The sequence below is a fragment of the Fusarium oxysporum genome, chromosome 7, assembly GCF_000149955.1.
Source record: "Fusarium oxysporum f. sp. lycopersici 4287 chromosome 7, whole genome shotgun sequence".
NCBI classification, from domain to species: Eukaryota; Fungi; Ascomycota; class Sordariomycetes; order Hypocreales; family Nectriaceae; genus Fusarium; species Fusarium oxysporum.
In genome coordinates, this window is record NC_030992.1 from 1,026,594 (window position 1) to 1,052,272 (window position 25,679).

Below are 25,679 nucleotides of genomic sequence, written 5' to 3' on the forward strand. Positions count from 1 at the left end.
CATGTTTGATGAGACCATGGATCAGTTAAGGAGCTGGCGGTTGTGCGCGCCGAAACAGGCGATAAGGAGGAGAACAGATGTATGTCACCGTCTTTGTCGCATCCAAACGCGAGTGTGCTAACAAGTTTGTTTACCAGTGGATAAGGTCTTGGAGAGCTGCTTGCAGCTGCTATCCCCTATTCTATCTCACGATCGGACGAAACAATGAGGCACCACCAACATACCGCTATGACCTCAACTGTCAAGCGACTACTCGACCACCTTACTGAGCCGAGCTCTACTCAGCCAAGGATCTCGGAAGCATCAAGTCTACACTTGAAGATCTGTCTAAAAGCATTCACGATGCTGCTACTGATCCATCACCCGACAAGCGACATCCTCCATACATGCTTGCACTACTTGAGAACCGCGTTGCGCTCTGCAACTCAACCTTGTCGCGTCTTCAGAAGAGATTAGAGCGATTGCCAGATTACCTGCTGGAGGCTCATGAGAAGCTCATTTCGATCTTGCGATCGATCTCGTTGGCCAACACCAAGTCCAAGGTAAGCGAGGCTGGAATTGAATGGAATGTTTGGAGATGTGCTAACGTTGACTAGTTCTCCACATCCGAGGTCAAGAAGCTACGGAACCAAATTTTGGAAATTGGCGAAAAGCACAATGGCGGCACATTTACCGCAGAGGATGGAACTTTAGAGGAGGGAGGTGAAGTGCTCCGAGACTTGTACCACCGTTGCGTCCGCTGGTCGGACATGGTTCTTGAGAGGTGAGATAATCGACACTTTCCATGAAGATGTACTGACACTTTAAAGACAAGGAGAAGTAGCTGAGCAATGGCGACCAATCTACGACCAGCTCATTCAAATTCGCAACGACCTCGAGAAGCTTTCTCTTACACAAGCATGGTCGCTCCGAGAGACTGATCTGTATGATTTCCAACGGCAACTTGACAGAATTGATGAGAGCCGACAGAACGGAAACTGGGTGGACGAGCGGGGGCGACCAGCTGATCTCTGGACTCAGCGAACTTTTCTGTACCTAATCCGACGGTCGTATGCGTACATCTACTCATTTATGCTGGCATCCGAACCAGTGTCCGAAGCTCTGTTGCCTGTTTACAACCAACTGCAGACACTGAAGCGTTGCCTCGTTGAGGTCAAGAAAAATGGGGGTGTATCCTCCGTGCGGGAGCTTTACCCCTACAGCATGAAGGTATGTGGATACATCGTGGCATAACCCAGTTCTCTCTAACATGGGACAGCTTAACTCCCTTGATAACATGAAAGTTGACGGCAAGTTTGTGGTAAATGGCGACATCCCCGAAGGACAAGGCAGTGTTACCGGATTGTTGGCCGAATGCTTTGACCTCAACTACGAATTGAGAGTTGCAGCCGAAGAAGCAGCTGAGAATGGTTCAAATGGCAACGATGCTTAAACCACGCATGACTTGGTGGCGGGCCATACCAAAGGAGCATGGATATGTCAGTGTACGATGGCGTTTACTATCACTTGAATTGGAATTGGAATTTTTATAGGTCAGATAGCTCTTCCTCGCGGTTTTTAGTAATAGCTTTAGCTCGCTTTCATTGAGCTGGTAATGACATCGATATGCAGGGATTGTTGAGGGCTGGTATTAGCAAAGCGGTAGGGAACGAACGATCACAAAGATTCGATGTTTCAGCAATGGACGGATGGACAACAGGAACATCATGGTAGCGGGCCATGATAACTAGCATAAATAGTATCAGTTCACTGTTTTGAAAAGGGTCTCTATCGTGAGTCTATGGTAATGGTATTGACTTTGTGCATTAGTTCATCCTGAAAGCGGCCTTGAAGGGGTAGATTTGGACCTGTATATCACATCAGCAAATTGTCCTCGAATGGATTCACGTTCTGTTTACCTTGTCCATGTCCCAGACGCCTGATGTAGCATAGATATCTTTGCTGAGTTGCTCTCTGACCTCTTCTACGGATTCAGCGATGCAGACAAGGGTACTGCCAGCAAAGTCGAGGCTGTCGACGCTATCGTCTTTGGGAACACTGTTTAAAATGGCACCTAGACACAACATTAGTCTCACTGTTAGGATCCAGTTCCTAGGCCTGTTTATTAACACACCTCCCATCTTCCAACTTCCATTCTCAACGTTAGGAACCATGTTCTTAAAGTGGGTTCTCCGGCTTGTTAGCTTAAGCCACATATAATCCAACATCAGAACGCAGCTCACCCTCGAACCTCGAGTCTCTTCTCCCGAACATTGGGCTTGTCATGGACGACAACGAGAAACTCGTACTTTCCGGGAGGGACGGTAACAGATGAGGAAGCCATCGTTCGGAATGTAGTGAAGCGAGGTGTAATTCTAGCTCTAGAGAGTGAGAATGCAAGACGAGAGTTCATGTTTGGGTTATGATGATGTTGTATTTATGTATCGAACAAAGGATGAGGTGATACGGAGATGGGCTCCGAGTTGCGGGGGAGTGATTGCCGTGATTGGTGGGGTAAGTCTGAAGGGCGTAGGAGTTGGTGATGATAGTGCGCCTTTGGGGTGATGTAGTGGATTATCGTGTCTTGGCTTAAAATTTCGATGCTGGTGTTTATTCTTCTTGCTGGGATCAACGAGTTCAATGACTAAATGTGAGGTACTCGGAGATCTACATCGAGGTTTAAAACATCCTGAGAATACTAAAGACTACCAGGCTCACGGGTCAGAGATACTGGCAAATGTATATTCGTTGTTGGATGGTAATGCTGTTAGATCAGCCTTATCGATAACCTACTCATCTGACCGGGTAGTTTCCGCTATGGCAACTATATGTACATAGCAGGAAAAGGGAGGAATACAAACGTTTCTGATCCTGACGGAAACGCTCTCTTTATGACTTTGTTCCTGCAGTGTCGACGTATATCAACCAACGAAAGGTAGGCTCCCGTTATAAACTAGTCAACAATGTGCGCTGTGGGAACTACTCGATTCGAAGGAGAAGTGAAGGTTATTCTCATCATCTTTCCTATTCGTAGACCTCGGTTGACCCTCTTCGCAGAAGCAATTGATTCGACGGACGATTGCAAATAAATCAATAGCTAATATGATCTTGGAATGGCCCGAAAAAAGACGAAGCAAAGTTTCTCATGCCTTTAGGGTAGGATCGTCACTTGTAGCCACAACTTGCTCGCTTTCTGGCGACATCGTACGCATGCTATGTGAATTAAAGTGCCTACTACTAATACAATAATTCACCTAAATCACATCTCACCGGTGATAGACAACTACTGCATCTAAGGTACTAATATGGTAGCTCTAAATCGGAAACCGGAATATGCTGGCGGAATCCCCTTCGGCCCTCCCTCGTTAACGTTTATAACAGCGCAAGATTCCCATTGTTTTCTTTTCTTGGATTCGATATTAGAATTCGATATATGTATTCACAAGTCTTCCCGTCGATATGCAATGGAAGATACTGAGCTGCCCCGTAAATGAGCAGCAGATCATCAGGCTCAAGCCCTACCAACACAACCAATGGATATCCAGAATCAGATTGTCGACTGCGTATGCTTGGCTTCTGGCATGCTTCGCATCCACGGCTTTGCTCACCTCCAAGCTCGTCTTCTGGAGCCATATACTCCTCCTCTCAACTGGCTACGCATCTCGAACAGTAGCAGAGATCTATTCCTACGAGCTTTGGATCCTGTGCAAGACAAGCCGAATCTGTCGCCTACGTCATGATAGACAGTGTGTCAGAATTCCTCAGCGAAAACCAAAGCGAGGAAATGCGTCGAAACTGGAAACACTTACTTAGTCGTGAGGAACCCCACGAGTTAGAGGAGCCATAGGACTCTGAGACAGAAGTCGCCTATGCTGGAGCATTGAGTTTATTAGGGGGAATATGGAAGACTAGGAGGAGCAAGAAACATAGTGCGAGGAGCGTTTGCCGCAAACTCATCGTTTTCCCTATGCTTCTACATAAAAGCTTCGCCGATATGGCACAGGAGCTTCGGCCCGAGGCCCGCGTCGTACTCGCACATTACTTCGCCCTTCTATCAACGGCCAGCAAGAGCTGGTGTATAGGCGACTCCGGGTTTAGGGAGGTTCGAGCAATTTGCCAGAATGTGCCACAAGAATTGCAGAGTTTACTTGATTGGCCAAAGAAAATATTGCTGGAGCAAGTTGTACCTTTGGACGAAATATAACAGCGACAGTTGAGGATGTAGCCTGATATGAAATTACGTGAGAACCTTAAGTTGATAGTCGTGATCGTTGACACCAGTGTAACTCCGCCACTACACTATCATCATCGCTTACACCTGCTCCAGGTTACGTATGATTGGTCGAAAGCTGATCTCGTCGAATTCGTTTCCTTATTGGGATTCGACGTCGAAATTGGCTTCCATAATGAAGAAAGGCAGCATTGAAGAGGCAGCCAGAAATGGAGTTGTGGAATTAGTATAATAATGTAGGAATAACCGTGCTCTTGGCAGTTTTATCGAGACAGTCATCACAACTCACTTACAACGATCTCAATCTGTTTCCTCCTTTCGAAATGACCGACTCTATCTCAGCGGCTAAACTGGCCATTTACATTATTCTCCTTCAACCTGCTCTGTATTGCCTATTCAAGCATGGAAAGACTGGATTTATAGGATGGCTCTACGTCCAGATATTCTGTGTACTCAGGATTGTTACCGGCAGTATTGGTCTTTATGAAACTAACAGCTCAACTGGGTCAATTATACTGAACAGTATTGGTCTTTCTCCTTTGCTGTTGGCTGCTTCTGGGATCTTGCACGAGGCGTAAGTATCATACACTGCCACTGCTCTCTGACTTGACTGACTAGCAATTGTTTAGTCGACGTGGAACAAACCCTGGACTCAGCAGAAAACGCGATATCATTCTCGAGATCAAGTATCATGGCCTAGTTGGAGCAGCCATGGCCCTCATCATCGTGTCTGTTGTCGGTTTACAGAATGGCGACTCTGTTTCAACCAACAAGACCTTGCTCAAGGTTGCTTCTGCACTCATTGCATTAGCATGGTTGCTTCTCGCGATCTGGGCTTTGTGGTCTCTCGGAAAGTGTCAAAAGTCATCTACAAACAACCGTGTATCTTCGTTTCACGGCGGGAAGCTAGTAAGTCGAATCCACCGCTATCACCAAAAGGGAGAACTCAGTACTGACACTTCCAAGCTTCTGTATGCAGTCTTTATCAACCTCCCTCTCCTTGGATTGCGCCTTGCCTATGGTATCGCGTATCTCCAGCTCAAGATCTCACATCCAACTTCGGGTTTCTTGACCTCGAAAGCAGTTCAAGTCTGCCTGAGTGTTGTACCGGAGATGCTGATTACGACTATCTTCCTCCTGGTTGGAGTTATGACTCGAAATCTGAAGCATGAGATCAAAAAACTTGACTCTGCTCTTCCGGTTGGCGACGGGTACGAGATCCAAAGGTGACTAACAGAGGCGCACTGTCTATCATGTTGAACAAGATATGGGGTTTCGATAGATTTGTCTGTAATGGAAACTCAGGGCCAGAGACCTCAACCAATGATGTTGGAGTAAGTGGGAGGAGATTATTTTTGTACACTTGTGTATCAATGTAGAGTTTATTATTTTTTAGAATAGTAGTTTCTTTTGTCGAGCATAAACCATTGTCATTTTCAGATACCCGACTGCTCCGATACTTCTCATTAGAAATAGATATCCCATGGCTCTGTTCCCATGAGCAATTGACTCATGATGAAAAAGCAGAAGGTCGCCGATATACGGAGGATGGAGACAAAGCTGAAGCCGTGCCCCATCGATGAGGTCAAATGATGATGTATTTATTTCCAGGGGTAGCTCTACTAAGCGAGCGAATACCTGCTTGGACCCTGACCTAAAAACGAGACCCTGTTTTTAAGCAGTCAATGCCATCGGGAAACTCGGCGAATCTGATTCTGTCTTGTTCCCGAGATTGTAAAACTTCCCGAAAACTCAACGTCACTGCAGTTAATCTATAAGATTTTTTTTTTTTTTTTTTTTTTTTTTTTTTTGGCTTGAGCTTTATGATGGGATTTCTTTCGGTTTGTTGAGGTCTGTCCGTATCGTATGTCATCATGCTATGTGATATCCTTGCTAGTAAGATGGGCATGGTGGATATATCGTGCCATGATAGATTCCTGGGGTCACTGTATCTGGGGATGAAGACCACAGTGAAAGCAGAAATTGTATCTTTTCTTCAGTCCTCAACATTATGACACAAAACTTTTCATATCATGGGTTCAAAATTTACATCATAACTTGTTTTGATCGGCGTCTACCGGACGGGCCGGAGTTGTTAAACCCGGGCTGGCTCCGCTTCAGCTCCGAAGCTTCGGCGTTGGCTTTCCGTACTGCGAATTCGCCCCCCCACGGGGATCTCAGGTCTCGAGATGAACCGAGTGAATTCGGCCGCAGCGGACTCGAGAAGAACTGAATAGGTAATATATCTTGCTTGCTAATCTTGGCCCTACTCTCGCCTTATGAGTAGTCACACCACTTATGACAAGCCAGAAGTCGCGCAATTGCTGGCGGGGGAGGGGTCCAATTTAGACATCTATAGAGCTTAGTTAGGTCACCTGGCAATTGGATTGTGTCAGTGGAGGCTCGTGCATGAGGTGGGATCTAAATGTGATATAATATCTCAGCTTCACCCTCTTCCTTTTCCCAACCATACTCACACAATTGAACGAACATACCACTACTTAAACAATTACACACAAAAACACACAACAACCTATGCCATACATTCTACCTGAAAACCATACTTACCTTCCATCCCCCTACAAGCTACGGAACCAACCCATTATGGCTCCCTCAGTCTACATCCTCCTCCAGCGCGATACAGAGTCCAACGTCACAGTTACCTCTGTATTCCTCGATCTTCAAGACGCCAACGCTGCTCTACTCCACACAGCACAAGAAGCTGGCGTTGACCCTGCGAGCGCCAAGCCCGCAGACGGAGACGCCAAGGACTCACTCACCAAGGCACCGCTGCGATGGGAGGCAGCCGATGGCACAGCGGCTTGGGTTGAGCGACACACCGTGACGAACAGAAAGGTTCAGGCGCCGGGTGCTGAGAAGCCCGGGTTGAAGAGGAATGATAGTCGGCTGTACATCAACGATGACGATGATATCATTGAGGTTGCGGACCATGATGGACACTACGATTAGGAGAAAAGATACTGGATATTATGCGACTAATGTGGAGGAGTTTGTCGGTATCTTACGGGGCGGGATATAAAGCGAGGGGAATATGGTGGAGGTTATTGGTCAGGGGATAACATGCTAGACAGCATGGGATAAATCGATTTTAGCCGCATTTAAATAGCGATGCTTTATCAATTTTGGAAACAATTTCTATACAACTTCTTCTAAGACTATCTTCCTGTGATATTTTAAACTTGAAATCTATGCGACTGTGAAACAAACACCACATTTACAGCTTCGCCTTGGGAGCGCTCATCATTGTCTCGGCAACGATTCTTCGCTGGATCTTGCCAGTCGCGGTCTTGGGCATGATCTCGGTGAAGTAGATCTAAGACACTGTTAGCACTCCCGCTCTCTACGTGTAGAGCATATTGAAGGGAAGCTCACCTTCTTGGGCACCTTGAACTTGGCGGATCGCTCAGCGACCCAAGCCTTGAGCTCCTCAGCAGTCAACTTCTCGCCATTCTTGAGAACAACAGCAACACCAATATCCTGACCGTAGACCTCATCAGGGATAGCAAAGCTGACAGCCTCGCTGATCTTGGGGTGACGGGTCAAGACATTGTCCAGCTCAATAGGGCTGATCTTCTCACCGCCCTTGTTGATAAGCTCCTTGATGCGGCCGGTAATGATGATATAGCCATCCTCGTCCTTCTTGCCTTGATCGCCTGTTCGGAAGAAGCCGTTCTTGTGGTAAGAAGAAGCATTGGCGGAAGGGTTGTTGAGATATCCCTTGGTGACGTTCTCGCCAATGATGCAGATCTCACCCTCGGAGCCTTGAGGAACCTCCTCACCCTGCTCATTGAGAATTCTAACCTCGACGCCCTGACCAATACCAACAGTTCCAGCCTTTCTCTTAGCGGGAGGAAGAGGGTTAGATGTCATCTGATGAGCAGCCTCAGTCATGGCGTAGGCCTCGAGAACGGGGGCGTTGTAGGTCTCCTCAAGCTGCTGGAAGACAGTGGGTGACAGAGGGCTAGAGCATGATCGGATGAAGCGAATCTCGGGCTTGGGGTTGGGAGGAGGGTTCTTGAGTAGGATCTGGTGGATGGTGGGAACGGCAGTGTACCAGTTGGCTTTGTGGGTGTTGAAGTCGGCCCAGAACTCGGAGGCGGAGAACTTGGTGGGAACGACCATGGAGCCACCGGTGAAGAGAGGAGCGAGGAGACCGCAGAGAAGGCCGTGGACGTGGAACAGAGGCATGACCAGCATGGTTCGGTCCTTGGATGTGAGTTGGTATGTGTTCTTGATGTTGTCTGTGAAAGGAGTTAGCCAATGAAGTGAGATGAGTGTGGTATAGCGTACTCATGGTTCGGGTCAGGTTGCGGTGAGTGAGAGGGACCTGTCCATGTGAGTATAAGCTGTCAATGAGAATCACAAGTAAATCTACTCACCACCTTGGGTCGCGACGTAGTGCCGCTGTCAATTTGTTAGTTATGAGCTTATCATAGCTATCATGAGAACTTACCTGGTGTGAAGGATAAGAGCAACATCATCAGGCTCAGCTGTGAGAACCTTCTCCTTCCTGCCCTTCAGAAGGCCATAATCCTTGACATCGAGCGCAACCTCACCCTTGGCAGCATCCCAATAACACTCAGCAACGGCAGCGTTAAACTTTTTAGCAGCCTTCACACTGGCCGCACCAGCAGCCCAAGCTCCCTTGGGAACAAGCACGATAGCGCTCTTGACATCTTCGATGTAGAACTCAAACTCATCCTGCTTATAAGCCGGGTTGAGAGGCGCCGCGATACCGCGCTGCCACGAAGCAGCGAGGAAAGAGACGATGAACTCGTACGAGTTGACGAGCGCGATAGATACGGGCGCGGCTTTTGTGATGCCGAGGTCGGCGAGCTTGCGCTGAAAGGCGGACACGTCGGCCTCGAGGTTGGAGTAGCTGATGGTGAGAGCCTTGGGCTTGGATGGCACGATAATGGCCTCTGCGAGCGGATTGCTCTTGTCAATGGCTGTTTGGAGTGTGAGTGCCATGGTGATCAAGTGAGATTGAGGTTTGGTCTTGGCAGGGGTATCGCTGATAAGAAGAAAAGACCCGACAATGACTGGAAAGGACAACAACTGATGATGAAGAAGTAGAGTTGAGAGAGCGGTTTTAGATAGTAGCAACGGTCTGATAGTTTTAGTTTCGCATAGGGGAATTTTAGGAATAGTTTACATGACGTGCTACTGCTGTTACTGCTACTGTTACTGCTGGGCCATGTCCCGGGGGTCGCTCGGCTTCCATCCGAGCCGACCACCCGCCGAAGTATGTCCACTGCCAAGTGGATTATCAGCCAGTTTTACGCGTCTCTCTTTTCTTGGTTTTGGGTCCTGAGTTCAGTGTTGCCTTGGAGATGTATCGGCGAAATATTCTGAAGCAGATTGTCATAGAGGACCCTGTGTCATCATAGCCCCTGAGTCTGATTACTACTTGGCTGCTGGGCATTGATCTTGCGGTGTCGAAGCTGTCGGACAAGAGCACTAGTATATCTAGCATGGATATATCTTGTTTCTACTCTGTAGATTTGTTGCATTGGTATAAGTTGGATATGGTGATGCCCGATTCGACCCCTGATATACCCATCATGACACATTTCTAGAACAAATTCGACAGTCAAGACGTCAAACTGTCTGTACCTACATGAATGCGACTCTGACAAAGGTTTATGCGGCTCAGACCGGAAATCGGCAAAGTCTTCCCAAGCCTAAATTGAAAAGATCTCGGGCTTGCTCCAAAAGACTCTCCATCAATCCCTAGCATGGTGTCGAGCTGGGGCGCATGATGGGGGTGCCGGGCGCCCCCAATATTTCTTTATTGGCGGGGTTTTAGGCTCTAAATGCTGCAAATTAGGGGCGCTAGAGCCTAAACTGACCACCTACTCCATACCTGCAGGGTGGGGCATGTTCTATCGGCTGCCCACGCGGCGCGGTACGGCGGCGCCTTCTTCCTTCTTCGTTAGTCTACTCTTCAATTGAAGTTACCTTCCATTTAGTTACCTTACACTGTATCCTCATAAGCTGCGCCTCATCTTCCCCCGCTATCGCTGGCTGTCATTGTCCATTATAACCTCACTTTTACAAATAACTACCAATTCCAAGCTTATTTCCATAACTCAGGCCGTTTCCTCTCGATACATCCTCGGCCTCGAATCTGCGATCTCGTACATGTCTCCGTCTCATCCGCGCCGACCGATTACCCCCCGCTCCTGAGATCGATCTGAATACACACGTTGCCCATCATGGCTGAGGTGGACGCGATGCCCACCTTTGGCTCAGAGCTCAAGGTTGGTTGCCTACTTGACTAAAGATAGCCCGCTGTTCATAATGCATCATTACGGCCTCCTTTTTGCCTTGCGCCTGCATTGGAAGCTCCTTTCACATGCTCTCCCAACATTCGCATGGCTAACAAACATCTTCCTAGGATGGCTTCAAACCCGCGAATGCATGGCTCGGTCATGGCATCGCCTGGCTTGAAGATATACAGCAATTCTACCGCGAGCGCGCCGCCATCGAGAAGGAATATAGCGCAAAGCTTACAGCACTTGCCAAAAAGTACTTTGACAAGAAGAACAAGAAGACGGCCCAGCTTAGTGTAGGAGACACTCCTGCCATGACGCCCGGCTCGCTCGAGAGGTACGAACACAATCCCCCATGAGTTGGCTTGAAAGCATACGCTGATCACTGTGCGACAACTCCAGTGCTTCTTTGACCACATGGACAACCCAGCTTACGACGCTCGAATCCCGCGCCAACGAGCATGACCGATACGCCAACAATCTTATTTCCCAGGTCGCCGAGCCGCTCAAGTTCTTTGGCGGCCGTTTCGAAGAATTGCGCAAACGACACTCCGACTATGCCACCAAGCTCGAGCAGGAGCGCGATGCTTCATATGCCTCACTCGCCAAGACAAAGGGTAAATACGACACTGTCTGCCAAGAGGTTGAGTCCAAGCGTAAGAAGACCGAGTCGCATTATGACAAGGCCAAGGCTCAGAATGCCTACCAACAACAGCTATTCGAGATGAACAACGCCAAGAACACTTATATCATTGCGATCAATGTTACCAACAAGCAGAAGGAGAAATATTACCACGAATATGTTCCCGAGGTTATGGATAGTCTACAGGATCTTAGCGAGTTTCGAACGACCAAGCTGAACAGTCTTTGGACTGTTGCGACAAACCTCGAGTCTGACATGCTGCAACAAAGCAACGGCATGGTCCAGCACCAAGGCACCGAGATTCAGAGGAACTTGCCCCATCTCGACTCCATGATGTACATCCAACACAATATGGGAGCTTTTAACGAACCACCCGACAAGCATTTCGAGGCCAGTCCTGTTTGGCACGATGATGGCACCATGGTAGTTGACGAGACCGCAAAGGTCTTCTTGCGCAATGTCTTGGGCAAGTCCAAGTCGCAACTAGGAGAACTACGGAGGGAGGTTGATAAGAAGCGACGAGAGGTTGAAAGTCTCAAACAACTCAAGCAACGAGTAAGGGAAGGAAAAGAGAAGAAGGACGAGGTGGAAGTTGTTCGCATACTCTTCTCAATGCAGGAAGATCTTCATTCTATTGATCGTCAAAGACTGACGGCCGAAGTCGAAACATCGACAATCACATCTGTGGTGGGTGATGTGACGTTGGGTGCGAAGAACCACAACTTCAAGAGTCAAACGTTCAAGATACCCACGAATTGTGATTTGTGTGGAGAGAGAATCTGGGGACTGAGCGCAAAGGGCTTCGATTGTCGTGACTGCGGCTACACATGCCATAGCAAATGTGAGATGAAGGTGCCCCCTGACTGTCCTGGCGAACAGTCCAAGGATGAGCGCAAGAAGCTCAAGGCCGAACGCCAGGATGCCGCGAATAAGCTACTCAAGCCCAGTGCCACGATGACATCGGTGCATTCTAATGCTTCAGATGGACCCGAACTCACCCGTTCCAATACCATGACGTCTCTAAGCTCTCACTCAGCACGCCCATCTCTATCGGGATCCATATCTGGGCAGCTCAGCCCATCGGAGGAAACACCACCAGACGCAGGACGCCCAAGCATGTCTTCGGCCAAGTCATCTAGCACTATGCGCAAGAACAGAATCATGGCGCCTCCACCAGCAGCTTACATCACAGGTTCAGGCGCCGGTGAGACAAATGGTGGCACAAAGGAGGAGAAGAAGGGCAAGATGCTGTATGCATTCGAAGCTAGTGGTGAGGGTGAACTTACAGTACATGATGGTCGAGATGTGGTACTGCTGGAACCCGACGGTAAGTCTGAACCCCTGATACCCTAGTGACGATATCTGATTGTATTATAGACGGCTCTGGCTGGGTCAAGGTTCGAGCGGGCTACAAGGAAGGTCTCGTTCCCTCATCATATGTCGAATTCACCACCGTTACGACACCGGCTGCTCCCGCTCCCGCAGCCCGACCATCATCTACTTATTCCACCTCAACAACATCCTCCCTAGCACCATCAACCAAGAAAAAGGGTCCCGCAGTAGCGCCCAAGCGCGGCGCAAAGAAGCTCCGCTACGTAGAAGCTCTATACGAATACACGGCACAGGCTGAGTCAGAGCACTCCATGGCCGAAGGCGAACGCTTCGTCCTCGTGCAGGATGACCCGGGTGATGGCTGGGTCGAGGTCGAGAAGGCGGGCGTCACGGGAAGTGTGCCTGCAAGTTACGTGCAGGCCGTCTAGAGAACGAGCAAGGGTTGCAGATGCGGGTTTTGTCGGCGCACGATTAAATCGACTTGAAAGAAGCTCCAACCTTACCTTGTACCCACTTGGTTTCTCAAGCATGAGACCTGGTTCGAATGTATATATGGAGCGGGCAAAGCGGAGCTGTATGATTGGGATTCTGTTTCAAACTTCTACCCAAAAGAAAGAGAAGAGAAGATACGATTAAACAGGAGCTGTATATTTTGGGTTAAGGATGCATTCGTGGGGAATAGGTACATAGTACATGAATTCGGGGTTCAAAATGGAATACATGCTGAGCCGCATCGCATCGGTATGAGCTTACGAAGCAATTTGTGGTGTCTTTGCCACTCTACCGAAGTTTCCGGAAATTAAGAGTCATAGCATCACGAGCAGAGAAAAAAGTCCATAGGGAAAGTTTAGAGGACGAAGAGCTTGATTTGAAACATGAGAACTCTAATCGTGTTCAGATAGGAGAAGAAAAGGGATGTTATGGCATCCGTCTAGTATATTACAGGGGTATTACAGATAAAAAAGCTCAACCGTCCGACACCATTGGTTCATTTCTCATGCATACTGCCTGGTATACGATCCCGTTTCCTAGCCCCTAATCCATCAGCCATTCTTTCATTGATCATGTAAAGTGTGCGTGTGCATTGTATTTGTGTATCAAACAGGAGGGGGATATCATTTCTTTCAGTTCCAGTACCTTGGAATAAACGCCGTGCCAAAAAATTGAGAGTAAAAGTGTAAAGAGTCATGTCAAGACTCATACTTGATGTGAAACCATGAGCCCCATGCATAAAGCCGAACGCCGAGTGGAGTGTGTATAAGTTGAGTGAAAGAAGATGGAGCTGTCAAGGAATGAATTTCCCGAGAATATCAGGAATTTGCCTGGTCCAGATCGCTTGTGATGATGCTCAGACCTTGATCTCCTGCTTATGGTCCATTGAAGTTAGGGACTGCCAAAGGCAAGATTGGATCCTAGATCATCTGTGCAGTGGGAGCTCCCAGGGTATGTCCGAGACCTTCACGCAGAGCGTCCTGCAACTCGGCGATCTGGGCCATCATAGACAGAGAATGTTGGGAGTTTTGGTTCATCTCAGCCCTCAGCTTCTCATTCTCCTCCTTCAGGCGTTTGACTTCTTCTCTGAGTTCGGTCAGCTCCTCAGTGGCCTGCTCGCTCGAGTGGCGTTTGCGCTTCATGCCCGTCTTTTCGCTGTCGTTGTCGCCGGGTGATTGAACGATTTCGGTAGGAGTAGATCCATCAGGATTGGTATGAACCCGACGTAGGTGCTCGTTCAGGTTCTCCTGTCTTGAGAATCCCTTGCCGGTATGTCGCTTGCAGTTGGGATGAGGACAGTTGACCGTATTCTTGGGTCCTCCATGTTTGCCATGAACCTCTCGTTCATGCCGAAGCAAACCGCCAGAGTATGTGAAACCGGGGAGATTTTCGCATCCCTCGGCAGGGCATCGGTACGGCCGTTCATGCTTGTCCATGTGCTTGCTGCAAAATAGTTAGCAATATGTTACTAAGTTCGAAATTCGGGTGGGAACTTACTTCCACTCGCATTTGCGCGAAAACACTCGGACTTCTTCCTTACAATCGTCCAAGGTACAGTGAAACTTGCCGTCGGCGCCCTTTACCGCTTCTCTCTCGGGCTTTGGAATGGACTTCACTCGAGAAGACGAAGGAGGAGGAGATTCGATACTCGGGGAAAGATCTTTGTCGTCGGGTAGAGGGTCGAGTGATGGTGCTTGCATAGCGGCCTCGATCGGGGACGGGAACGTATGGGGTCCTAGGTCGAGTCGGGTTGCTTCCTGGACAGCAGCAGCATCCTCTGGCATCATCCCTCTATCATCTCCCAGAACGCCTGTGGAATCCGGAAGCATGGACGCCTCGGTTGTGTAATGACTGAGTTGCTCGGCGACATCACTGTCTGTAAATCTTTGGTCCGCACCATGATCGTGGTCGTCGCCGATGGGAGGATAGCTCCCATCATGAATAAAGTTACGAGGTTCGAATGCGACACTCATGGTACCTGTGAGTGACTGATGTTGCTTTGCGACAATCGGAGGCGACGCAAGAATCGCGGTCGCAGGAGTTTGTAATCGAGTGGCGCGTGAATTAAAAGCGGTGCTTGTGGTCGGGGGGCGAGACTGCGCTTTATAGAGAATCGTAGGCGAGAGTTGGTGTTGAGTGATAGAGGAGGCGTAATTGTAAATCGTTATGCCGATGACTACTTGCTCGGTTCGGGTTGGTTATGATGAATGAAGCTTGAAGGTTGGAGGCCTGAAAATTCTGGTATGAAAAAGCGGAAGGCTACGGGTAGAACAAGGTGGAGTAAAATGTGACGAGTGCTAGAATTAGTCAGAGTTAGCACGTGACATCGCGTGTGCGTGGCTCAGCAAAAGCAAGTATTGTGGCGCCGACAGATCCGAGTTGTTGGGCGAAAGTCTGTTGCGAACACGACTTTATTAGTATTTGACTGTTACTCCAGGCAGACAACGGGTAACGATGACTCGATACGGCAGGTCCCATAATAAGCAAAGTCCTTGGACTTATGCGGAAGCGTTAAAAATCGTGACTCACGCGCCGTGCCTCTTTGGTGGCGTCGCATAATGGAGGCGTGGGGAAGTGCAAGGCTACGACGACGACTAACAGCACGCAAGTAGACTTCCTTGTGTGTCCGCCCATTAATCGTTGCCTTTTCTGATCTTCGCTCGAAGATAGTATAGTTAGGCATGAGGCTGTGCGGGCCGCGTTTATGGATCCTTTGCAGATGCATTCCGATAGGATCTCATGATCTCGTTCACAGTCTCTGGATTTTAAGCCAACTTTGCTTATTGGAGGATCCGTATCATCTGCCAGGATTTTCCAAGTTCAAGTCCGTGACGTGCACCGAGAAGTGACTTGTCTGACCCTGGCTCTTAGGACTCAATAGGCGTCAGGCTACTACCGTTCAAGTCGCTAACAGCACAGTGAGGGATCTCTGTTTCCGAATAGTGCGCACTTACTGGGCATGAGATAATCAGATAAATCAAGGCAGCTTCCAAAAATGGATGAAGCATACGATGACTGGTCGGCCTCGTCCAAGTTGGTCTCCTCTAGGTGCCTGACTCATCGTGCCAGGTTGGTGTTGGTCCTTTGGTTGTGAGGCCTCACAACCTTATTTTCCAGGTGGTAATAGTCGAACATAAAGTGGGCACCTTTGTCCAACGGGAACAATATCAAAGGGGATGAAGGTATCAACGTCTAGACCACTGAGTCTTGAACGGGACATGTCGCGGCTTGCTAGATTGATGGTCCAAATCAATGCTAGTTTGCGACAGGCTTGCGACTATCAGCGTATCGCAGACTTTGGCGTGGAGCTGTTGCGTATGTATCAGAGCACCAGTATGTGGGTGGCACAAGCAGATGACGCTGGTGGTGACGACGATAATCCCAAGTGAGGCATTGGCGAGACTACCGAAGATCGATGAGCTCGCTAAGGACGAGGGTCGGTTCGTAACGAGTAAGGAGTAAGGATTCTGCCGATTCAATAGCATTTGAGTCGCAGATGATCCCTGGTGGTGACGGTTTTGGGTGTTGAGAGAGGGGAAATTGAAAATGGGTGAGAATTTGGAGATTCGGGCGCCTTGTCGTTTAGATTAGGGACGGGACGGGAAGGAACGATCTGAGTTCTAAGGCATTTGTGCATTTACACCAGAAATATGAGGTTGAACCATTCAACGATGGGATGCGGCCTGACATGGGCCAGGCCTAAAGCAGCTAATGCTGAGCTTGCGAGGATCAACCATGGCCATGAGCCACACGAATTATGCGTATCGTTATTGGTTTATTACGACGATCAGAGCTGATCTCAAGAACCTTGTCAGAGCTTATCAATTGAAGAAATAAAAAGGATCGTATTTGAAGGTTCCTTTTAACCTTAACCCTTGGGCAATACCAAACCCACGGACTCATCATCTTCTCTACCCACAGAACGGTTTGAGGGGTTGAGACCCAAGCGGATGGAATGTTATCAGTATGGATAACAGCAAAACCTCATGTCGGACATTTGTCTTCCGTCTTATGCTTGTGTTACTGAACCTGAAGCATTCCCCGCTCTCAGTCCTCAGACCCAATAGAGACAATTGGTTCGATAATGCGATAACTAACGCCTCTAGATGAAGTGGCTTTCGGCAAATGTCTTTGTTCACGGTGATCCAACAGTTTGCTGTGTTATGATGTGAAAGCCTTCATCTGTGCATTTCCTGAATCTGCTAACCCCTGATGATTATTGATCTAGGTCTTACGCCTCAATATGTGAATAATACTCCTGGCATAAGCCATCAGAGTTCACGGTGTTGGTTCAATTAATACACAGGTCTATAAAGAAGATGTGATTTCTCCCTCTCGTCCTCCATACCATACTCACACGCATTTCAATACTCTGTCAAACAGTCCATCATCACTAAACACCATGTCTTTCGGAAAACTCACTACTTGTCTCTGGTTCGAGGACCAAGGCGAAGAGGCAGCGAACCACTACGTCTCAATCTTTGCCCCTGATTCCAAGATCAACAGCATCCAACGCTACACTCCCGCCGGCCAAGACCAACACGGCCAGGAACCCGGAAGGGTCATGGTTGTCGAATTCGAGCTTCGAGGCCGTTCCTTTGTCGCTCTCAATGGCGGTCCAGCGAAGTGGAAATTCAGCGAAGCCATTTCTCTCATGATCGACTGCAAGGATCAGGCTGAAGTTGATCACTTCTGGGAGAAGCTCAGCGAAGGTGGTGATGAGGCCCGCCAACAGTGTGGATGGTTGGCCGACAAGTTTGGAGTTGCTTGGCAAGTCGTACCCTCAGCGCTCAAGGAGATGATTGGGTCTGAGGATAAAGCTGCAGCTGGAAGAGCGACTATGGCTATGATGAAGATGAAGAAGTTTGATATTGCTGAGTTGGAGAAGGCGTACAAGGGCTGATGTACACAAGGCGAAGCTGCCAGTAGGCAATTTGATGTACCCCATTCCTAGCTGTGATATCTATCATAGTATCTATATAAGATGATGTTATTATTTGGAGAGTCGCAAAGATTGAGCCTATGATTGGACTAAACTATCTTCGTTACAAGAGTCGTTGGACCCTGGCTGCAGGCACTTTGCCTTCCCCCAGACATCAGATCAACGGCTGCAAAGCCGAGAGTACTCCGGACTGCACCGAGCATTTCTAGAATACCAGACACTGCCTTTAAGCCGAAGATAGGCTAACAGAGATCACGCTGTCGTTTTATACAAGTTTGAATGACTATTGCTGTTCCGATCGTCGGTGTTGGACTCGGTAGATTGCCGAATAAGCTCTTATCGGGCCGTGTCGCATCCGGAGCTTTGGAGCTTTGGAGCTCTATAGCTACAATTGTTGAGATATAATTCTCATCTCTGAACTAATCACCTTTCCTCTGATGTCTATAGGTCACCAATCACTCAATTGATACAACATTATCCGTGTCTCTTCATATTCAGGTCCGGAGTGACTAAAAACCAGCCGATCACGTTGGCAGAGTCTACGGACAAACAAGAAGGGTTGGGTTAAGGGTTGATAATTAGCTCTAAGTAGCCGCATTTAGTGGGCTATAGCTACCCCAACCTGCAAAAGCTATCCCCCAAGAGTAAATCTGCATCGGTTTTAGCGGCCTAGATCGGCTCACAAACCACGGATCTCATCCAATAATCGATTCGGACCCTCAACTTTTTTTCTTCCATTAATAAATCCCCTCCACCCTCTTTCTATTTCCTCTTCTCCTCGACATCAGTTTCTTCTTCATCTTTACCTTTGTGAAAGACTATAAAAACCCTCTCGACTGGCATTGCCTCTCTTCCTATTCAATCTGCTGTCGTCACCTGCAATATCTGAATCAGACTTATAGCACGCTCCTCCATTGCTTTCAAGTCTTGTACTTCCAATGGCAGAGTCAGCTCATAGTTCGCTCGCCAGTGGTGGCCAGCATGATGACCCCGCATCCAAGCCTCATCTTGCTTCTACTGGGCTTGAGAATCAGGAAGAGGGAAATGCCCGAGAGGGTGATTATGATGTTGAGACGGTAGAGCGTATCTACAGGTTTGTGGCCAACCTCTCTGAGATCGACGTATGGCTTACCAGTTGAATTACAGAAAGATTGATCGCCGTATCATTCCTGGTAAGTTTCCTTTGTACTACCTATGAAACCATTCACTCATCATGTTGCAGCTTTTTGGGTCCTCTATTTCCTCTGCTCAGCCATCAGGTCCAACATTGGTATTGCTCAAACCATGAACAAGGACAAGGGACACGATCTCATGACTGTCCTTGGAATGACACCAAAGGATGTCTCGACTGCTCTCGCTCTATTCTACGTCGCCTATGTCATCTTTGACTGTCCCTCCAATCTTATCATGAGCAAGCTCAGCCCTCGTCTTTGGATGGCACGCATTGTCTTTGCGACCAGTGTTATTGGCACTTGCTTCGCTGCTGTCAATGATCCCTGGAGTGTGAAGCTGCTGCGATTCTTGCTTGGACTCGTCATTGCTGGCATGTGGCCTGGTATGGCTTTTTATCTCACTCTGTTCTACCCTCCTTCGCGTACTGGACAGCGAATCGGCTATTACTTCACTGCTTCTCAAGTTTCTGCCGCTGTTGTTGGTCTCGTGTCTGCGGGATTTCAACTTATGGATGGAGAGAGAGGTATTGTGGGTTTCCGCTGGATGTTTATGGTTTATGGTCTTGTTGGTGTCGTTCTGAGCGTTATCCTCCTGTGGTGGCTTCCCGATCGCCCTCTTGCACCTGGCCAGACCAGACCCAAGACTGGTATCTTCAAGTGGCTCCCTGCTACTCCCGAAGTTCTCAAGGGTCAAGACGCTGTGATCCACTACCATGACCTTCGACGTGTTTACCACGCTCGACCCTGGAACTTTAGGGACCTAGGTCTTGTCCTGATCGACTGGCGCCTGTGGCCCCTGACTATGATGTACTTCGGTGTTGTTGGCGTCGGCATCGGCACCCAGATGTATGGATCCGTCATCATCGCATCCATCCGACCTGAGGCCAGCGGCGTCGAAGTGAGTCTGCTCTTTGCGCCAATCTGGATTATGGATCTCATCGCCATCCTCATCGTCACTCCTATCTCGGACCGCTTCCACCGATCTCGCCCTTACTTCTTCTCCGCTGCTGTCTGCATCCAGATCGCCGGTCTTCTCACCACTACTCTGGCGACTAGCAATGGCTGGGCTCGATATGGAGGCCTTCTGATGGTCGGTTTCGGCCTTGGTCCCACTGTCCCCATCTGCATGGCTTGGAGCTCTGAGATCTTCCAGAAGCGCCATGGCGAAGTCGGAGTTGCTGCCGCAACTGCTCTCGTTTCTGGTCTCGGCAACCTAGGCAGTGTCATGACAACTTATGCTCTTTACACTGGCTGGCCTGAGGACGCCGCCCCTGGCCCTCACCAATACCGTAAAAGCAACTACACCATGATCGGAATTCTGTGCATGAGCATTCTTAGCTCATTCGCGATGAAGGCTCTTCTCACATGTTTCGGCAACCCAGCCAGCAGCAAGCTTCAGTCAGACTCGTCCAGTGAGTTTGAGGATGGTGCAGCCAGACGAGAGGGCCAGGAGCGAGGTTTCCGATCTCTTCCTTGGAAGAAGTCGAGCCGCGTTTAAATCTACGGGACTCCTTGGATTCGCCCGCCTGGATTGCATCTTCAACAATCGCCCTGGCTGACGTCTCTTAATTGAGCAGCTGGCAGTAGCCCAACCTGCTGATTCAGCTGCCTGTATCAACATGGCTATTCACTCATGATACGCCTTGACGACATTCACTTCTCACCCTCATCCGGTAAGGATCGATCGTTACGCCTCAAGGCGTCGCCACATCTTCAATCTGGTATACATACCACTAATATGACGGCCTCGACAACGATTTATGCTTCAGAGGGCCCCTGACCTTGCGACAGCTGGGTGACAATGCTTCAGCGCTATCATCCTGCTCCCCTCGCAAGTCCAGACCCTCTAAGCATTCCCCCATCGGACTATTTTGATCTTTTTACTTTGATATTTACGCACTGCCTTGCTCTTTATTATGATACCCCATCAGCGTTTGTACACGCTGTCCTACGAGTTTTCCCAATTTCCCTCGGCAGCGAAAGTGCTTCTACGCCATCGCTTTGCGGATAGTGTGTTGAACCAGAACTCGCAGCGACAATGCTTGTTACGCTATCGTTTGGCGAGTTCTGTGGGCGTTTTGTGTTTTATTTATGGTGGGAAGGGTTGTGTATAGCTCTCTGAGCTTGGTTACGAGGATGGCATATTATTCGATCTTTATTATATAGTCTTGGTTAGCATATGATATGAACAAGACATATTGCTGTCCCGCTTTATGCATTTAATGTACTTGGTGATCATTCACAACTTCTATGGGAAAGGGGACGTAAGTGGGAATTCCGGCGAGACTATCGTTTGAAACTTCCTTTTATACACTTATGAAGGCCAGTACACACAGGTCACACATCACATCACATTCACATCTGAACCATATTATCACCGGCAAAAGACACGAGATCTCATGAAATGGCGTTCTTTATTCTCTAATCCAGGCGGTACATACATCGTGTTACACGCCCGCAGGCAAAATCATAAGCACATGAAGATAACAAAAGGGACTCAAAAGTTCAACTCCAAATCTCAATATTTCTCATTCCTCTGCGTACCATCAAACCCCTCAATCACAGAATTTCCAGTCGCAGACGGAAGTGTGACCGTAGGAGGATGACAGTCGCCGCCCTTTGAAAAGAACTCCTTCCCCAAATATCATACCCTCTAAAACCTTTGTGCGTTGTTTTTATTCCAAAGTTGTCTGAAGTTGAATCGAAAAAAGGAAAATGTGGCCAAGCTGCGCTTGTTTACCAGAAGCCGAGCATGCGGCGGAATCGCTCTGGAGCGGGCACGTCGCTGTGAAGACGAGCGGCCTCGACGGTCGCGGTCACGTAGACCGTCTCGGGCTCAGGGGCACGGGTAGTGGCCAGAGTGGTGGAGGCAGGGCAGGCTGTGACGACAGAGGTGATAACCTTGGCGGTCTCCTTGCCAGCACCACAGGGGACAGTGACGGTCTCGGTGACCTGGTTGGTGAGAGTGACAGTCTCGACGCCAACGGTCATGGTGTTGACACCGACGGTGACGTAGGAGGTGACCTGGTTTGTGACAGTCTTGGTGATGACAGTCTCGCCGGCAGCAGGGACGGTAGTCTCCTGGCCGATGGCACCCTCGGAAGTCTCAGCGGGAGGAACCACAACGGTGGTCTTCTCACTCTCGCCGGGAACAGTGACGACACCGGTGCCAGTAGGGACACCGTTGGAGACAGTGATAGCAGTGGTGCTGATCTCACCATTAGACTTAGTCATGGTGATAATAACTACACCAGTGGAAGTAGCAGTGACAGTCTCGTCAGCCTCGGAGGTCTCAGCACCAAGGGCAGTAGAGCCAACGGCCTCAGAGTCACCGGAGGTCTCAGCAGCAGCAGTGGTCTCAGCAGCCTCGGAGGTAGGAGCAGCCTCAGCGGAGGAGTCGACCTGGGTCTCAGGAGGGACGACACCAGTGCCAGTGGGGACACCGTTAGTGAGAGTGATAGCAATGGTGCTAATCTCGCCATCGGACTTGGTCATGGTGACAACGGTGACAGCCTCAGAGCTCTCAACAGCACCGGGGGCAGTTTCAGTAGCAGCCTCAGAGGTCTCGACACCCAGAGCGGTAGAACCAGCGGCCTCGGCATCGGAGGTAGTCTCAGCGGCGGCAGTCTCAGTGGTCTTGGCAGCACCTGTGGAGGTAGGGCCCTCGATGACGGGGGTACCATCGGAGATAGCGCAAGACTCAGAGACAGTAAGGGTTCGGGTAGAGATGACAACATGGCCGCCAACACCGGGCTTGGTCTTGCCAGTGACCTCAGCGTCAGAAGGAAGAATGACGGAGGCGGTCTCAGTGGACTCCTTGGTGATGGGAGTAGGAGCCTTAGCAGTGGAAGAGGCATCGGCACGGCAAATCTCACGCTGCTTCTGGCAATCAGAGACCTCGAAGTTCTTTCCGGCGTTCTCAGAGCAGTCCTTGAACTGCTTGTCACAAGCGTCAGTGAGAGCCTCGCCGAGCTCAGGGAAGGTCTTCTCGTCAGAGCCGGTACCGACAACGAAGTCGCCCTTGTTGCCACGCTTGACGGGAGGGCAGGCGGCACCAATGACGACGGTGCGGTGGAAGATGGTAACTTCGCGGATGACAACAATGACAGGCTTGTTCACCTTGCTGACAACAGCGCTGCTGGTAGCGGCCTCAGAAGAAACGGCACCGGGAAGTTCATCAGAACCAGTAGTCTCAGCGCCAGCGGCAACAGTGGTGTTGGCGAAAGGTCCGGGCTGAGTGGCGACAGTGCTCTGTCCCTTTCCAGTGGTGAGGATGATGGTGGTAGGAATAGGAGCCTCAGTCTCAGTGCTGGCGTCAGCCTCATTAGTGGCAGTGTTGGCAGTCTGAGTAGCGTTGTCGACATCAGTGGTCTCCTCCTCGACAGGGGCGGAGGTCTCGGCAGAGGTCTCGACGGCGTCTTGGGTAGCTCCGGTAGTCTCAAGAGCAGCAGAGGTGTCAAGGGTGGTCTCGCCAACGACTCCAGTGGCAACAGTCTTGGTCTTACCACCAGCACACTTGGTGCAAGGGATGGTGATGGTCTGGTTGACGTAGCGAGTAGTACCACGGGTGATGAAAGAGGTAGGGACAACAGTGGTCACGTCAGCAGTCTGCTCAGTGATGGAACCGGAGTTAGTGGCCTCGGCAGTGGAAAGAGTCTCGACCTCAGTGGTAGCAGCCTCGGAAACGGTCTCGCTGGAAGCCTCAGAGACAGCCTCAGAAGTACCAGCAGCTGCGGCATCACCAGAAGTAGTGGCATCAGCAGTGGAGAGAGCCTCAGACTCGGGGACGGTCTCAGACACAACCTCAGAAGTACCCTCAGCATCAGAGTCACCAGCGGTGGAAGTAGCAGTGCACTTAGAACAGGGGATGGTGACGGTCTCGTCAACGAAGATGGTTGTTCCGTCGGTGATGTAAGAGGTAGGAATGACAGTCACCTCAGCAGTCTGGTCAGAGACGCTGCCAGCATCGCTCGTGATGACAGTAGTGATAACCTCAGAAGTGACCTCGGCGTCGGCATCACCAGCAGTGGAAGCTGTGCATCTAGAGCAAGGAATTGTGACAGTCTCGTCGACGAAGATGGTAGTTCCGTCGGTGATGTATGAGGTGGGAACAACGGTCACCTCAGGAACATCAGGCACCTCATAAGGGTTGCCAGCAGAAGTCTTGGGCTTCTGACGAGTAACAGTCCTGGTGAGTGTGACCTTCTCCTGGGCAATGACACCCTCAACGAGAGCCTGCAGGCTGACAGCCGCGATAAGAACGTTACGCATGAACATGGTGAAGGAAGTAAATCGGAAAGGCGTAGATTGGTTTGGTGTTTTGTTGATTTGGCAATGAGTGAAAATACTCTCTCAAAGAGCAAAGTTGTTAACTTGGAAAAAGGCGACCAAAGCACCTGTCAGAAGAGAACGACTGAGAAAAGAAGCCCAAACCTGGGAACAAAACAGAAAGAGAATGAATGAGAGTTGAATATGAAGAATAATGGACTCCAAAGAAGCAGCGACAGCTTCGTCTTTAAGAAGGCATCTCGCCTGCCAGTATCAAAGTCCTCAGCGTCAAACTGTGACGGGTGGCGGAGCAAACAGACATCCTTGACATCGATCGGGACTTAATTAAAGTGGTCTCAACATGAGACGTGATGGATATGTAGGCGCCCCCTCATGTGCCTTGATTCAGCGAGATTCTAGGATCAGTATAGACGAGACGTGGTTTGGAAGCAAGTGGATAACTGAGCATGGACAGATATTACCATATTAGGCTCGAGGGCCTAGGACGAGTTGCCTTGTGGACTGGATGATAGACGTGAAATAGCATGGGCCCCAGATGCAAGGCTCGCGTCCTCAGCAGATAGTGGAGGGATTGATGACCCCAGTCACCGTCCATCTGGTCATGATGAATTACCCAGTACCCAATGGCAGCCAAGCCAAATAGCTCTCCCATGATGGGGACCTGTTGATGGTTCTATTCAGTTGCCTCGGTACTTTTAGAATCAACAGGCGTTCACCGTTTGTTGGTATACGGCCGACTGTATAACGGTGAAACTATTCCCGCCAGATCCAAAAATAGGACGGGCCAGCACTTGCTGGCAAACAATATGGATGAGACAGCCCATCATGATTATAGAGAAGAGCTAAGTTTGAAGTTGTTTATTCGGTCCAGTGCCGATCCTCCTAGTAATTTAATTTGCCGTTCAAACAGATTCGTTGTTTGTGATGTGACAATGTGATGAGATACAAGGTTGGATGGAAATGAGGTGAGGTGAGGTTAACGGAATAATTGTCAAGGCTAGGTCACACTAGAAAGGATCGTATGCAGGGATGCGATGCATGGGAATATGCATAAAGTGGATGTTGCAAGGGGGCGGGGTTTTAACGTCGCACAAGAGACATGGGGGAGACAAGGGTTTATCGTTTGCTTTTCCACATGATGGGAATATCAGAAATACGAGTAAACATTGTGTTACACGCACTAAATCATGATATCGATATTATTACTTTCGGATCTCGGTTCAGTTGCATCGTTGTTTTGACGATCTCAACCTGAACCACTTACAACCTACTCAGCCTCTTGCAAGTCTCTTCTCACACAAAA

The 25,679-nt window shown here is 49.3% G+C and overlaps 12 protein-coding genes across 17 annotated transcripts; 8 read left to right on the top strand and 4 right to left on the bottom strand.

The window, feature by feature from the left end:
* Positions 1 to 2: 2 nt before the first annotated feature.
* Positions 3 to 1,718, top strand: FOXG_05033 (uncharacterized protein). Its single transcript, XM_018383114.1, has 5 exons — positions 3 to 79; positions 138 to 542; positions 597 to 763; positions 810 to 1,209; positions 1,259 to 1,718. Exons 2-5 carry the CDS (start codon positions 387 to 389, stop codon positions 1,430 to 1,432), a joined length of 897 nt encoding a protein of 298 aa, XP_018239989.1. The 5' UTR covers positions 3 to 79; positions 138 to 386; the 3' UTR covers positions 1,433 to 1,718.
* On the bottom strand, positions 1,683 to 2,693 carry FOXG_05034 (uncharacterized protein). The gene is made up of 4 exons (XM_018383115.1): positions 2,223 to 2,693; positions 2,114 to 2,169; positions 1,899 to 2,053; positions 1,683 to 1,847 (listed from the first exon to the last, which is right to left on the bottom strand). The coding sequence occupies exons 1-4, from the start codon at positions 2,390 to 2,392 to the stop codon at positions 1,806 to 1,808; spliced, it is 423 nt and encodes a 140-aa protein (XP_018239990.1). The 5' UTR covers positions 2,393 to 2,693; the 3' UTR covers positions 1,683 to 1,805.
* Positions 2,694 to 3,512: 819 nt separating this feature from the next.
* On the top strand, positions 3,513 to 3,719 carry FOXG_18973 (uncharacterized protein; the record flags this gene model as incomplete). The annotated part of the gene is made up of 1 exon (XM_018399126.1): positions 3,513 to 3,719. One exon carries the CDS (start codon positions 3,513 to 3,515, stop codon positions 3,717 to 3,719), a length of 207 nt encoding a protein of 68 aa, XP_018239991.1.
* A 788-nt stretch (positions 3,720 to 4,507) lies between these two features.
* FOXG_05035 (uncharacterized protein) lies at positions 4,508 to 5,440 on the top strand (the record flags this gene model as incomplete). The annotated part of the gene is made up of 3 exons (XM_018383116.1): positions 4,508 to 4,784; positions 4,840 to 5,119; positions 5,177 to 5,440. Exons 1-3 carry the CDS (start codon positions 4,534 to 4,536, stop codon positions 5,438 to 5,440), a joined length of 795 nt encoding a protein of 264 aa, XP_018239992.1. The 5' UTR covers positions 4,508 to 4,533.
* Positions 5,441 to 6,451: 1,011 nt separating this feature from the next.
* FOXG_05036 (uncharacterized protein) lies at positions 6,452 to 8,637 on the top strand. Its single transcript, XM_018383117.1, has one exon. The coding sequence runs from the start codon at positions 6,746 to 6,748 to the stop codon at positions 7,178 to 7,180; it is 435 nt and encodes a 144-aa protein (XP_018239993.1). The 5' UTR covers positions 6,452 to 6,745; the 3' UTR covers positions 7,181 to 8,637.
* Positions 6,480 to 9,437, bottom strand: FOXG_05037 (uncharacterized protein). Of its 2 annotated transcripts, XM_018383118.1 has the most exons (5): positions 8,685 to 9,437; positions 8,611 to 8,635; positions 8,522 to 8,558; positions 7,604 to 8,472; positions 6,480 to 7,544 (listed from the first exon to the last, which is right to left on the bottom strand). In XM_018383118.1, exons 1-5 carry the CDS (start codon positions 9,200 to 9,202, stop codon positions 7,446 to 7,448), a joined length of 1,548 nt encoding a protein of 515 aa, XP_018239994.1. In that variant the 5' UTR covers positions 9,203 to 9,437; the 3' UTR covers positions 6,480 to 7,445. The 2 variants fall into 2 exon arrangements, with proteins under 2 accessions (XP_018239994.1, XP_018239995.1); XM_018383119.1 differs by having other exon boundaries at positions 6,480 to 8,472.
* Positions 9,438 to 10,147: 710 nt separating this feature from the next.
* Positions 10,148 to 13,772, top strand: FOXG_05038 (uncharacterized protein; the record flags this gene model as incomplete). Of its 2 annotated transcripts, XM_018383120.1 has the most annotated exons (4): positions 10,148 to 10,494; positions 10,632 to 10,843; positions 10,909 to 12,476; positions 12,527 to 13,772. In XM_018383120.1, the coding sequence occupies exons 1-4, from the start codon at positions 10,450 to 10,452 to the stop codon at positions 12,907 to 12,909; spliced, it is 2,208 nt and encodes a 735-aa protein (XP_018239996.1). In that variant the 5' UTR covers positions 10,148 to 10,449. The 2 variants fall into 2 exon arrangements, with proteins under 2 accessions (XP_018239996.1, XP_018239997.1); XM_018383121.1 differs by lacking the exon at positions 12,527 to 13,772 and having other exon boundaries at positions 10,909 to 12,502.
* Positions 13,097 to 16,607, bottom strand: FOXG_05039 (uncharacterized protein). Of its 4 annotated transcripts, none has more exons than XM_018383123.1 (3): positions 15,503 to 16,607; positions 14,471 to 15,367; positions 13,097 to 14,416 (listed from the first exon to the last, which is right to left on the bottom strand). In XM_018383123.1, the coding sequence occupies exons 2-3, from the start codon at positions 14,944 to 14,946 to the stop codon at positions 13,894 to 13,896; spliced, it is 999 nt and encodes a 332-aa protein (XP_018239999.1). In that variant the 5' UTR covers positions 14,947 to 15,367; positions 15,503 to 16,607; the 3' UTR covers positions 13,097 to 13,893. The 4 variants fall into 4 exon arrangements, with proteins under 4 accessions (XP_018239999.1, XP_018239998.1, XP_018240000.1 ...); XM_018383124.1 differs by having other exon boundaries at positions 13,320 to 14,416; positions 15,928 to 16,607; XM_018383125.1 differs by having other exon boundaries at positions 13,328 to 14,416; positions 14,471 to 15,270; positions 15,928 to 16,607.
* FOXG_18974 (uncharacterized protein) lies at positions 16,192 to 16,362 on the top strand (the record flags this gene model as incomplete). The annotated part of the gene is made up of 1 exon (XM_018399127.1): positions 16,192 to 16,362. One exon carries the CDS (start codon positions 16,192 to 16,194, stop codon positions 16,360 to 16,362), a length of 171 nt encoding a protein of 56 aa, XP_018240002.1.
* A 362-nt stretch (positions 16,608 to 16,969) lies between the features above and the next one.
* On the top strand, positions 16,970 to 18,132 carry FOXG_05040 (methyltransferase). The gene has a single exon (XM_018383126.1). The coding sequence runs from the start codon at positions 17,376 to 17,378 to the stop codon at positions 17,874 to 17,876; it is 501 nt and encodes a 166-aa protein (XP_018240003.1). The 5' UTR covers positions 16,970 to 17,375; the 3' UTR covers positions 17,877 to 18,132.
* A 217-nt stretch (positions 18,133 to 18,349) lies between these two features.
* On the top strand, positions 18,350 to 21,479 carry FOXG_05041 (uncharacterized protein). Its single transcript, XM_018383127.1, has 3 exons — positions 18,350 to 19,008; positions 19,062 to 19,087; positions 19,138 to 21,479. The coding sequence occupies exons 1-3, from the start codon at positions 18,854 to 18,856 to the stop codon at positions 20,583 to 20,585; spliced, it is 1,629 nt and encodes a 542-aa protein (XP_018240004.1). The 5' UTR covers positions 18,350 to 18,853; the 3' UTR covers positions 20,586 to 21,479.
* Positions 21,466 to 25,342, bottom strand: FOXG_05042 (uncharacterized protein). The gene has a single exon (XM_018383128.1). It carries the CDS (start codon positions 24,362 to 24,364, stop codon positions 21,824 to 21,826), a length of 2,541 nt encoding a protein of 846 aa, XP_018240005.1. The 5' UTR covers positions 24,365 to 25,342; the 3' UTR covers positions 21,466 to 21,823.
* Between the last annotated feature and the right edge of the window lie 337 nt (positions 25,343 to 25,679).

Coding starts and splice junctions, on each gene's coding strand:
- FOXG_05033 (XM_018383114.1), top strand. CDS start 387: ATGCTTGCACTACTTGAGAACCGCGTTGCGCTCTGCAACTCAACCTTG. Junction 543..596: donor TGGCCAACACCAAGTCCAAG/GTAAGCGAGGCT, acceptor AACGTTGACTAG/TTCTCCACATCCGAGGTCAA. Junction 1,210..1,258: donor TTTACCCCTACAGCATGAAG/GTATGTGGATAC, acceptor AACATGGGACAG/CTTAACTCCCTTGATAACAT.
- FOXG_05034 (XM_018383115.1), bottom strand. CDS start 2,392: ATGAACTCTCGTCTTGCATTCTCACTCTCTAGAGCTAGAATTACACCT. Junction 2,170..2,222: donor AAGAGACTCGAGGTTCGAGG/GTGAGCTGCGTT, acceptor AACAAGCCGGAG/AACCCACTTTAAGAACATGG. Junction 2,054..2,113: donor TGGAAGTTGGAAGATGGGAG/GTGTGTTAATAA, acceptor TGTTGTGTCTAG/GTGCCATTTTAAACAGTGTT.
- FOXG_05036 (XM_018383117.1), top strand. CDS start 6,746: ATGCCATACATTCTACCTGAAAACCATACTTACCTTCCATCCCCCTAC.
- FOXG_05037 (XM_018383118.1), bottom strand. CDS start 9,202: ATGGCACTCACACTCCAAACAGCCATTGACAAGAGCAATCCGCTCGCA. Junction 8,559..8,610: donor CTACGTCGCGACCCAAGGTG/GTGAGTAGATTT, acceptor TCACATGGACAG/GTCCCTCTCACTCACCGCAA. Junction 7,545..7,603: donor AGTTCAAGGTGCCCAAGAAG/GTGAGCTTCCCT, acceptor ACAGTGTCTTAG/ATCTACTTCACCGAGATCAT.
- FOXG_05039 (XM_018383123.1), bottom strand. CDS start 14,946: ATGAGTGTCGCATTCGAACCTCGTAACTTTATTCATGATGGGAGCTAT. Junction 14,417..14,470: donor TCGCGCAAATGCGAGTGGAA/GTAAGTTCCCAC, acceptor ACTATTTTGCAG/CAAGCACATGGACAAGCATG.
- FOXG_05040 (XM_018383126.1), top strand. CDS start 17,376: ATGTCTTTCGGAAAACTCACTACTTGTCTCTGGTTCGAGGACCAAGGC.
- FOXG_05041 (XM_018383127.1), top strand. CDS start 18,854: ATGGCAGAGTCAGCTCATAGTTCGCTCGCCAGTGGTGGCCAGCATGAT. Junction 19,009..19,061: donor ACGGTAGAGCGTATCTACAG/GTTTGTGGCCAA, acceptor GTTGAATTACAG/AAAGATTGATCGCCGTATCA. Junction 19,088..19,137: donor TGATCGCCGTATCATTCCTG/GTAAGTTTCCTT, acceptor ATCATGTTGCAG/CTTTTTGGGTCCTCTATTTC.
- FOXG_05042 (XM_018383128.1), bottom strand. CDS start 24,364: ATGTTCATGCGTAACGTTCTTATCGCGGCTGTCAGCCTGCAGGCTCTC.